Genomic DNA, 12,373 nt, shown 5'->3' on the forward strand with positions numbered 1-12,373 from the left:
ACATGATGCTCCTACCAGCCACCCACAACAGTTACACAGGAAATCTTGAAACGAGAACAGGAAAGATATGTAGTCTGTGAAGTAGATTTTATTAAAAAGCAGGTGGAGAGCGTGTAATACTTAGGGTATGTGCACATGATCCTTTTTGGTAGCGCTTTGAATGCAGCATACTTGTGCTGCGTCCATAGTGCTGCATGCAGGTCAAGCCGCATGTGTTCATTGAACACATGCGGATTCACCGCATCCTATCCTTTGCACTATAGGATTTCTCTTGCGGAGGCATCACAGCAGGGGATCACAAGGGATTCATTTTGTAAGGTAAAATATTATTTAAAAACAGGCAGAGTAATGTTTTACCTCACAAAATGAATCCTCTGCGATCCCCTGCTGTAATGTCTGTATACTCTTTTGCTTCCTCCCCTGCCCAGGAGCTGTGGTATGTTCCATACACGGTCAGACAAAGCCAATTTTTCAAATGAACTTTTGTTCGTGGGAAAACCCCTTTAATTTTTCTAATTTACTGAGATAATGACTTTTGTGTTTTCATTGGCTGTAAGCCATAATCATCAACATTAACAGAAATAAACACTTGAAATAGATCACTCTGTGATGACTCTATATAATATATGAGTTTCACTTTTTGTATTGAAGAACTGAAATAAATTAACTTTTTGATGATATTCTAATTTAGTGAGATGCACCTATATGTGTCTTTTTATATAGTGTATGTAAACTTCTGGTTTCAACTGTATATATTAGTAAGAGCTATAAAATCACGTAAGCAACACATTTGTGGAGATAAAAAGGCAAACCCCTTTAAGGGGAAATACAGTAAGTATTTAATGCAAGTGTCTCTTTAAGAACAAGCTGCTGGTATGTAACACTTGGCTACTGCATCACATTTTGGCAGTGCTGTCTTTGGAAGGAGAAAGTTGAGTAACCAGCTGATACAGGCCTGTTGTCCGCCGTCCAACTAGTGAGCAGGAAGCTGGGAATTGCTAAGTCTCAGAAGTGCATGTCAGTCCGTGTGTAATGTTGGATCAGTGTGTTTCACAATATTGCCCACAGACTATGATTTTTTTTTAGTATTCATTATGAATATTGAATAGCTTTGCATATTACCAGGTCGCTGTGTTTTTTTCCCATTTGTTTAAATGTAATATGCAGAAACATCAAGTCAGTACTTAGCCAAGTACTGTGTTTTAGGTATATGAATTGTAAGGGTTAAAGACCAGCTTAAATGAACGCTACATTCACACACGCGCGTAAGTGAAAAAAAGAGTACACCTGGATGGCTTTGACGTGCATTCATTTTTTTTCCTCAATTCCACACAGTCTGATCTGCAAAAACTGATGAGAGTAGGACATGTAGTGAGTTTTTCTCAGATTGGGTCAATGAAAAAAGCAGCCGTCGCACGCCCTTCAGGAGCACCCTGCGGACCGCGATGGAGCGTACCCTCCACCACCCTGTATGAGCGGTAGCTCTTTCTCCATCTGTGGCTGAGCTAACCAAGGTGTCCCAATCCTGCTAGGTATATAGTCTACCAGGTATACAACTGGTTATGACAAGCCATATCTTTGGCAGTTCTGTTTCATAAAGTTCTGAAAAATGTAGTTGCCCAAGTTAGTGTGAATTTAACCTTATCAGACTGACTCATTCATTTTATGGTGGATGTTCTAATAAAAGGAACTCAGTGGGTGCATCGTCACCCAGAAATGTGAGCTTACAGTCCCCCAAATTGGAGAGCAAATAGTTGAGTACACTGAATACATTAGATCCTTCCTACTATAAACCTGGGAGCTTTCTTGGTAAGCCTGACTTGTTTAGGGGCACAAATAAAGCTACTATCCTAGGCCCAGATGCGCCCATACCTGCTATAAATTATAATAGAACAGTTAGGGTACGTGCCTACGATCAGGAACCAGCGTATTTTTGCTGCGTCCAAAGCACTGTGTTCTAATTCCACACTTGTTTTGTCAGTACATACTTATCCACCGCATATACTGACATTCAATCGGTCAAAATCTGAAGGGGAGACTTCGCGTCTCCGCTTCAGAAATTGACATGCTGCGGCTCATAAAACCGCACTGCGGGTGAGTTTATGCAGCTTCAAAAACAAGCACAGTGGGCATGGGATTTCTATAAATCCCATACACTGAGCTTGTACTGTAGGATGCAGCATCTTGGAAGCAGCGCAGGTGAGCTGAGTCCAAAACGCTGCTATTCCTGAGCGTGGGCACGTACGGAAAGGGCTCGAGCACATGACCGATTATATCAGACGAGTGCTATGCGTGGTTTTCACGGATATCACTCGTACACATGATATTCTATGGGGCAGTGCACATGTCCAATTTTTCCCTTGGACCGAGTGTTGAATCAAAATCAGCATTGCAACTATAAGAGTCCATGAAAAACATTAGACCGGACTCGGCTGACATCTGATTTTCACAGACTAACTAAATGGAAGGGGTGGAGAAATGATTTTTTTCTCTCCACCTCCAAGAAAAACTGATGCCACTCTAATCAAACTCTTATCAAACTCTGATCAGAGGCTAATCAGAATAATCGGACCGTTTTTCTCGGATGGTTGTGCGCACCTACTCAGATATTCATCGTTTACACCATACATTCACATTCATAGACATTATCTTTGTATCAGTGCAATGAAATAGTAGAAAACTGAAATCAGAAGAATGACTAAGCCGGATGGTGGTATTTTTAAAAATAAACACGTATTACGCTGGCCGCCCACAACAGTCCCACAGGGATTCTAGAAATGAGAAGCCATTAACCAAAAGCCCAGGTGATATTAATTTAGAATGAAGGGCTTGGTCCTCCTCCAGCTGCAGAATAACTCAGATGCATTCTCATGCTACCAGAATGTGTCTTGTGTCAGAATCCGGAAATGACATCCAGGGTTTAATACGTACACTAAGAATAAAAATCCCCCTCTACACTCCTATTTTGGGATTTACTGCTTTCAGTTATGGGGCAAGGAATAGTGCTACCTTTTCCCTGCATAACAAGTAATTCTGAGCGAGTTACTGATCATTTGCTTACATGAATCAGTTATTGCTCTGTACAGGAAATCAGAAACAGACACTTTCCGATCCATGGACAAAAAAATCCAACATATTGGTGGAAACCACCTAGGATGACTATGCGCTTGTGCATTGTCATTTATGAAACTTGCCATTATGCGTGTCCCAACCAAATCCACAGGGAAATTTATCAGCAACATCATATGGTAGAAAAATTTCATAAGACTTAATACTGGTGCAAATGAGATGTATCAAAAATGATCCACGTACATAAAAATGGTATGTTAGATCATTTTTTTTTATACTGGCTGGCTTAGGGTATATTCACACACATCAGATTTCTATGCAGCGATTACTGCAACGGTCCCATTCATCTGAATAGGACATCCTTGCTGCAGTAACAGCTCCATCCATAAATAGAACTGATTTTTCACTGATATGAATCAATGTGGCAATCTTTGTTTCCTCCAATTAATCTGAAATTGAAAATGAAGGAACTTTGTAAATGATCTTGATTGTAAAGCTGGGTTCACGTAAAATGTACAATTATTCATCCAGAACAAACAGATGATGTTTCATCCATTTTTGTCATCCGCAAGCATGCATGATTTGGATCCGTCAATTGGATTTCACTCTGCCATGGAGATCTATGGGACCGGGGAAAACATAATTTCATCTGAGTGCAGTCCAGTTTTTACAGACTGACAGAATGGAGAAGATGGAGAATATTTTTTTTCTATTGGATAACACTCAGCAAACTCTGATCAGAGTGTGATTAGCATAATCGTCCCAATTTTCTCGGATGAGAGAAAGTACGGTCGCGAGACTCTAGCCTTAGGGTATGTGCACACGGTCAGGAGCTGCTGCGTGTTCTGCAGCGTCAAACCCGCAGTGGCCAGATGTTACAGCATAGTGGATGGGATTTCTAGAAATCCCATGTCCACTATGCGTCTCTGTGCGCCTGCGGATCATCCGCGGAAACTGACATGTGGCGCATCCTTCAGACCCACAGCATGTCAATTTCTCTTGCTGGTCCACTAGTGGACTTTCCCCATAGACCTAACCTCTATGAGGAAAGTCCACATGTGGAAAAAAAAAAAAAAAAAAAGACGCCGCTCATTTGCATAAAAAGCAGAAGCCGTGCGGCTATTCCGCAGCTTCAGGGCCGCAGGTAGCTCCTGACCGTATGCACATCGCCTTAGGCATCGTTCCCATGATGTGCTTCTGGTGAGTTTTTGATGTTCTGCACCATCTCTGCACTTATTATGTAAATTAGGTTACTCGTGTTGTTTCATTGCGTAAAGGTACCGTCTCACATAACGACGCACCCGCGATCCCGACAACGATGTGACCTGGCCGGTATCGCTGGTGCGTCGCTAAGTGATCGCTGGTGAGCTGTCAAACAGGCAGGCTCACCAGCGATCAGGGGAGCAGCGACATCGTGGAAAGAATCTTTCCACGATGTCCTGCTCCTGGTTACCAGCCTGCTGAAGCAGGAGCAGGCTGGTAACCATGATAAACAGCGGGTTCCTCGGGGCACACGCGCACTTAGTAACCCGCTGTTTATCATGGTTACCACTCTGCTACGGTGAGCGGGAGGTTACCGCTCACCGTAGCAGAGTGGTAACCATGATAAACAGCGGGTTACTAAGTGCGCGTGTGCCCCTAGTAACCCGCTGTTTATCATGGTTACCAGCCTGATCGCTGGTCCCGTTGGTCACACACAGCGATGTGTGCTGACCTGCGGGAGGGCACGGACCAAAAAATGGTCCAAGACACTTTGCAGCTATCTGCGACCTCACAGCAGGGGCCTGATCGCTGCAAAGTGTCACACATAACGACATCGCTGGTGAGGTCGCTGTTGCGTCACCAAAACCGTGACACAGCAGCGATCTCTCTAGCGATCTCGCTATGTGAGACGGGGGCTTTACTGAGTGCATTTATTTTACATGTGATTTTGTCACATTTCTGACCCTGCGTTTCTTTGTCTTTTTTTAGCATGTCATGTTTTAAACAAAGCTGCTTCGTTTTTGATACTTCCTGATATTTGGCTTTGACAAAACTTTATTGGTACAGTCATGTGTGGATTACATGCATTTCTGATGTGTTTACGCGTATTTTACCTGCGGACTTTCTGCATCTGATATAATTCTATAAGAAAAATCTGCGCATAAAACTCAGCGTACCCGCAAGAGAAATTGACATGTTGTGGATGTGAAACTCGCACCGCAGCTCAGTTTACACTGAGCAAAAAAAAAAAGAAGACCAGTGGGAATGAGATTTCTATAAATCCCATCCACTTTGCTGGACCTGTAAGACTCTGCGGTTTTGACACAACGAAAATACACAGCATCAAAAACTCACCTAAAATTCATCTTGGACTCGCTCACACGAGCGTTTAACACGGCTGAGTGCTATGCAATGTGTTATCGGATAGCACTCGGCCCAATGTTACACTATGGGGCAGTGCAGATCTCAAATTATTTTCTCATGCCAATTCAGCATGAGAAACAATGGCAGCATGCTGCGGGTGCATCTGAGTCTCGGATCGCACACACCCATACAAGTCTATTACTTTCTCTGTCTCCTCCACACTGTGACAGATTTGAGCCGAGTGTCATGTGCATAATCGGCCCGATTCTCGTGTATTAGAGAAGATACGCTCGTGTGAACCCGGCCTTCTTAGAAGTTGAGGGGTATGGGTGTAGCTAATGTCAACTGTGCACAGGAGAGTTTAGTGAGCCTAGAGAAGCAGGTGCTTGTGGGAAATGTAGTTTACAGTGGTCACATGGTCAAACCTGATGGACTACCCACTTTACATTGAACAGAGAGACACAGTTATGGAGAGTTGGGGTCAGAAGTAGGAGTAAGAATGTAGCCAATGAGTATCTGAAGGCATAGTGGGGTTACTTTAGACAAGTTATTCGGCTAAAGAGAGTTTGAGAAAAAAAATAGATTCTAGGATAATCTCTTTAAGATGAGTGAACAAAATGGACAGTTGGGCCTTTTTATTGATTCACTTATCACTCTTTAATGTCATCACAAAGGTTAAATGGCCCGGTTCAGAGTCTTTGCTGATACTGATCGTTACAATTGCTATCAATAACAACCCCCTCTCCCTGGCTGGGAGAGCACAGCACAATTGGTGTATCTGTTAATGTACAAAACTGAGCTTTTTAGGCTAAGGCCGGAGTCACACCAGCGTATGGCGTCTGATGCGAGCGGGAGCCGAGTTTGATGCTACTGTGCTCTGATTCTCTCGCATGAGACGATCGCAGCTCAGCTGCAGAGGAAACGGAGAAAGTGATTTGTCCATCTCCTCCATGGCGTGACTCGGCATTTATCGGATGTTTCTCACGCACTCATAGACTTGTATGGGTGCGAGTGAATCGAGTCTCGCTGCAAATCGCAGAATGCTGTGATTTTTCTCTCATGTCGAATCAGCATGAGAAAATAATTGCTGATCTGAGCTGCCCCATAGTGTAACACTGGGCCGAGTGCTGTGCGATGTTTTACGGTGTTGTACGGTAGCGTGACCTCGACCTAAGTGCACACTTCATTTGTATGGGTCGCAAACTTTTCCTAATTTATACGTTAATATTCTCAAAAGCCGTCATTCACCAGACGGAGGCCAAAAATGTGTTTTTTTTTGGCCACCATCTGGCCAATTTGTGTTTGCATCCCTTTTTTTTAACTCTATAACAATGTGCAAGAAACCGCACTTTCCCTTTTGGGAGGCATCTTAAAAAAATTGTACCTTGGGGTATATTTTTTTGTGTGAAGGCTGTCTATGCTGAATGGATACCTGGGCATCCATCCAGACTGGGCCATTGTTGGGTGTACACTTCCTGAGCCTATATACCTGACAGTGGCTACAATCGTGGCGTGTCCTGAGACTAACATAGATTTACGACATCCCGCAAGAACAGTCACTAGGGGATCCAATCCTTGATTTTAGTTAGTACAAGGTATTTGACTCACCGAAGTTATTTTCTGCCAATAGAAGTGAAATAGGAGAAGAAAATATTGGCAGATTTCATTACTGGCAGAATTAGTGAAGAAATAGTTATTTTTCTGGTATTCTGCTTAACGTTTGTATTGAGTCATCTTCGTCCACTTCCTGCCTGCCAATGGCTACATTTCTCTAGGGCTGTGAAGAGCTGCGGTACACAAGTCCATCCACTGCCATGTACGCCTGTGTGATTCAGGATCCGCATGCCTGACAAATTAAAGGGGGAAGTGACTGAGCTTAATTCTTCCTGCCAGAATGTCAACTTCTTCCATGCGAACTATTGTAATCTGTGCTATGTAGGACTATAGCATTAATCTTCATCCAATGAGTAATGCAAGTGATACAAGTGACCGGGTCAGTGACCAATATAGCACATTTCCTCCTTCTAAGATCACCTTTATCTTCGCTGTGGCACATTTCAGGATCTTATGCCTAACGGTTGTTATAGTTATCTAACTTTTGTCTGCAATGTATTAATTTCTATGATTTAATTCAGTGCATTCAGAAAGGATGTTGACATGTTGCCAGGACTCACAAAGAAAGGCTGTGAGTCCTTATTTCTCACCACATATGTGTTCCTAAGGGGTGTCCTTTTAACATACATTTTGCCAGGATCCTGCAGTTTCAATTATATTTTAAGTAGTTTAGTATATGTTGCTTCCATACAACTGACTGTGATACATACTGCATCGTGGCAGTCAGTGACATCACGGCAGACCATACATTTGTCAATCAGCATTAAATTGTCCCTCCAAACATAATATGAATATAGTCTAAAAGACATCCATTTCGGCATTAAATATACTGCCATGATGGGTGTTAAAGAGGACCCGACAACTCTCCTTACATATCTGTTTTAGTAAAAAAATGTATTGTCCGTAAAATAACAATTCTGAAGCATTTTTTCTTAGAATTCTGTGTTGTTACTCCTCTGTTTCTATAAAAATGAATAAATAAATTGACAACTGGAAGTTACCAGTTGGGAGTGTGTCTCTGCACAATCGGCCATCCAATCAGTATCAGACTCTGTAGGGACACGCCTCTTTGGCTTTTGATAAAGCCCAGTTGTCAATTTCTTCATTAATTTGTAGAAGGGACAGGAACAGCACAATGCAGAGAGAAGAAATGCTCCAGAATTGTTACTGTTATGCAGGAGACCACAATGTACCTTTCTTAGCTCTCCTAAGATGAAGGTGGATGAAAAAATGCATAATGCAGGGATGTCAAACTCAAACACACAGAGGGCCAAAATGAAAAACTTGGACAAAAGTCGCCGCACAACGAGTATACAGTATAATAGTCCTCCATACAGAATAATGGGCTCCACATAGTCCTCCGTACAGAATAATGGACCCACATAGTCCTCCGTACAGAATAATGGGCCCCACATAGTCCTCCGTACAGAATAATGGGCCCCACATAGTCCTCCATACAGAATAATGGGCCCCACATAGTCCTCCATACAGAATAATCTGTCCCACATAGTCCTCCATACGGTATAATGGGCCCCACATAGTCCTTCATACAGTATAATGGGCCCCACATAGTCCTCCATACAGAATAATGGGTCCCACTTAGTCCTCCATACAGAATAATCTGTCCCACATAGTCCTCCATACTGAATAATAGGCCCCACATAGTACTCCATAGAGTATAATGGGCCCCACATAGTCCTCCATACAGAATAATGGGCCCCACATAGTCCTCCATATAGAATAATAGGCCCCACATAGTCCTCCATACAGAATAATGGCCCCACATAGTCCGCCATACTGAATAATGGGACCCACATAGTCCTCCATACAGAATAATGGCCCCACATAGTCCTCCACTCAGTATAATGGACCCCACATAGTCCTTCATACAGAATAATGGGCCCCACATAGTCCTCCATATATAATAATGGCCCCACATAGTCCTCCATACAGAATAATGGGCCCCACATAGTCCTCCATACAGTATAATGGGCCCCACATCGTCCTCAATACAGCATAATGGGCTTCACATAGTCCTCCATACAGAATAATGGGCCCCACATAGTCCTCCATACAGAATAATGAGCCCCACATAGTCCTCCATACAGTATAATGGACCCTACATCATCCTCCATACAGAATAACGGCCCACATAGTCCTCCATACAGTATAATGGGCCCTACATCGTCCTCCATATAGAATATTGGCCCACATAATCCTCCATACAGAATAATGGGCCCCACATAGTCCTCCATACAGAATAATGAGCCCCACATAGTCCTCCATACAGTATAATGGACCCTACATCATCCTCCATGCAGAATAATGGCCCACATAGTCCTCCATACAGTATAATGGCCCCACATATGGGTGGCAGTTCTGGTGTCTTGGCCAAATATAATCACCCTGCAGGCCAGAATTGACCCACGGGCCAGAGTTTGACTTGTAAGGCCTAATGAGTGAAGCTGCAAGTAGATATGACATTTAGTAGGTTTGTACTAGTATTAGATCAGATTGCCAAATTTATTATTACATTTTTCTAATTTATTTTAATTATGAATGTTATTTTCCTTCCCTAGTGTCAGAGAGAACTCCGAGATGAATCGTATGACCACTCAAAATATTGGTATCGTTTTTGGGCCCACGCTGATGAGACCAGAGAAGGAGCAGTTTGCTAACATTGCTGCTAATATGGTTTATCAAAACCAAGTTGTGGAAAATTTTCTTACTCACTATGAAGAGATCTTCCAGGACAGTCCAGAGAAATGTAGTAATTCACCCTGTACAGAGAATCAATGTGCGGCTACATCTCACATAGAACTGTCCACCCCTTTATAGACCTGTACAACTTACGGGAAGGGCCTCAGACAAATACCTCCTTATTGATTCCCAGTTTTTCAGCATCTGGAATGGACATTTATGTGGGGGATTTAAAGCCAACTATACAAGGTATTCAAGGTACAATGACAGTGTTCTTAGCTATTTACTAAGGAAATAAAAGAGACAGTCCCAGCTGGAACTTACACAATGGATGCAATTCTTGGCAAGATTTATACTATGTTGAATGCAAATGTTTAAAATTTTAAAATTAATTGCAATTTATTATTTTATATTATGCTTAATATATTTGCATTTTCACGTTTTTTTCTGGACAAGTGTTTGTATATGGTTGAGCAGATAATAGGAAAAACATTCTGCCTAAATTTGCAACCTGCAACTTTCCAACTGTTATCAGACTACAACTACCAGCATTCCTCTACAGCCATAGGCTGATATGGAACATGGAGTACATACGCTGATTCATTTATTGACAGCTGGAGTCAAAATGGAATTAATTAGACAGGATGGTAGGAAGAGAGCCCAATTTTAAAAGCATGAAACCAATTGTCGTCATGCTGATTTATGGTACCACACTAGAGATGAGCGGATTGATCCACTGCAAATTGACTTCTTGTTGAATTTCCTCAAATTCGCAGGTCCCCACAAATACGAACCCTTTGCAATTTGTTTTGCAAGGATGGCTTAAAAAGAATGCCAGGTGCCATTTCACACACTACCGAAGACTATAGGAGCTAGAGAGTGGGCCAATGACATCAGGTGCGGCCATGCATGATTTCCCATAATGCATTGTCTCGTGCAGCCAATCAGAGTGGACAATGATAGCCACTATCAAAAGATAAGAGTAGGCTAAGCAGCGGTTTTAGAATTTTACTGCATAGCGATTGGAGGTCGGAGCGCACAGGTCACTCCACAAAAGTATAGGAGAAAGGCCTAATCTGATTGTGGTGTATTACTGCTGAAACACATTGAAAACGCTAGTGGTAGTCTCAGTCTGTGATTCAAAGATTCAAGTGATATATAGGGAGGTGCTGTACCTGCATAGTCACTCAGCTTGACTGTGAATTACCGTAATTGATCTGTGATATAGTGTGATATAATGATAAAGTGTGCATGTTGTAAAATAAAATAATAAAAAATAATATATATATACATACAGTACAGACCAAAAGTTTGGACACACCTTCTCATTTAAAGATTTTTCTTTAAAAGTAAGTAAGTATTTTCATGACTATGAAAATTGTACATTCACACTGAAGGCATCAAAACTATGAATTAACACATGTGGAATTATATACTTAACAAAAAAGTGTGAAACAACTGAAAATATGTCTTATATTCTGGGTTCTTCAAAGTAGCCACCTTTTACTTTGATGACTGCTTTGCACACTCTTGGCATTCTCTTGATGAGCTTCAAGAGGTAGTCACCGGAAATGGTTTTCACTTCACAGGTGTGCCCTGTCAGGTTTAATAAGTGGGATTTCTTGCCTTATAAATGGGGTTGGGATCATCAGTTGTGTTGTGCAGAAGTCTGGTGGATACACAGCTGATCGTCCTACTGAATAGACTGTTAGAATTTGTATTATGGCAAGAAAAAAGCAGCGAAGTAAAGAAAAACGAGTGGCCATCATTACTTTAAGAAATAAAGGTCAGTCAGTCCGAAAATTTGGTAAAACTTTGAAAGTGTCCCCAAGTGCAGTTGCAAAAACCATCAAGCGCTACAAACAAACTGGCTCACATAAGAACCGCCCCAGGAAAGGAAGACTAAGAGTCACCTCTGCTTCTGAGGATAAGTTTATCCGAGTCACCAGCCTCAGAAATCGCAGGTTAACAGCAGCTCAGATTAGAGACCAGGTCAATGCCACACAGAGTTCTAGCAGCAGACACATCTCTTCAACAGCTGTTAAGAGGAGACTTTGTGCAGCAGGACTTCATGGTAAAATAGCTGCTAGGAAACCACTGCTAAGGACAGGCAACAAGCGGAAGATATTTGTTTGGCCTAAAGAACACAAGGAATGGACATTAGACCAGTGGAAATCTGTGCTTTGGTCTGATGAGTCCAAATTTGAGATCTTTGGTTCCAACCACCGTGTCTTTGTGCGATGCAGAAAAGGTGAACGGATGGACTCTACATGCCTGGTTCCCACCTTGAAGCATGGAGGAGGAGGTGTGATGGTGTGGGGGTGCTTTGCTGGTGACACTGTTGGGGATTTATTCAAAATTGAAGGCATACAGAACCAGCATGGCTACCACAGCTTCTTGAAGCGGCATGCTATTCCATCCAGTTTGCGTTTAGTTGGACCATCATTTATTTTTCATCAGGAAAATTACCCCAAACACACCTCCAGGCTGTGTAAGGGCTATTTCACCAAGAAGGAGAGTGATGGGGTGCTACACTATGACCTGGGCTCCACAGTCACCAGACCTGAACCCAATCGAGATGGTTTGGGGTGAGCTGGACCGCAGAGTGAAGGCAAAAGGGGCAACAAGTGCTAAGCATCTCTGG

General features: G+C 42.5%; 1 protein-coding gene across 4 annotated transcripts in view; it reads left to right on the top strand.

Annotated features, from left to right (window-relative positions):
- Window positions 1-11,130, top strand: part of ARHGAP9 (Rho GTPase activating protein 9) — a 218,773-nt gene extending 207,643 nt beyond the window's left edge. For 2 of the 4 annotated variants that reach the window (XM_073663315.1, XM_073663316.1), the window contains one exon: window positions 9,609-11,130. In XM_073663315.1, coding sequence (XP_073519416.1) covers window positions 9,609-9,867 — 259 coding nt within the window. In that variant the 3' untranslated portion in view covers window positions 9,868-11,130. The remainder of the gene's footprint in view (window positions 1-9,608) is intronic. The other 2 variants (XM_073663317.1, XM_073663318.1) reach the window with 2 other exon arrangements.
- The last annotated feature ends 1,243 nt before the right edge of the window (window positions 11,131-12,373 follow it).

The sequence above is a fragment of the Phyllobates terribilis genome, unplaced genomic scaffold (genome assembly GCF_046119375.1).
Source record: "Phyllobates terribilis strain yellow unplaced genomic scaffold, ASM4611937v1 Scaffold_2__4_contigs__length_985480577, whole genome shotgun sequence".
Taxonomy (NCBI): domain Eukaryota; kingdom Metazoa; phylum Chordata; class Amphibia; order Anura; family Dendrobatidae; genus Phyllobates; species Phyllobates terribilis.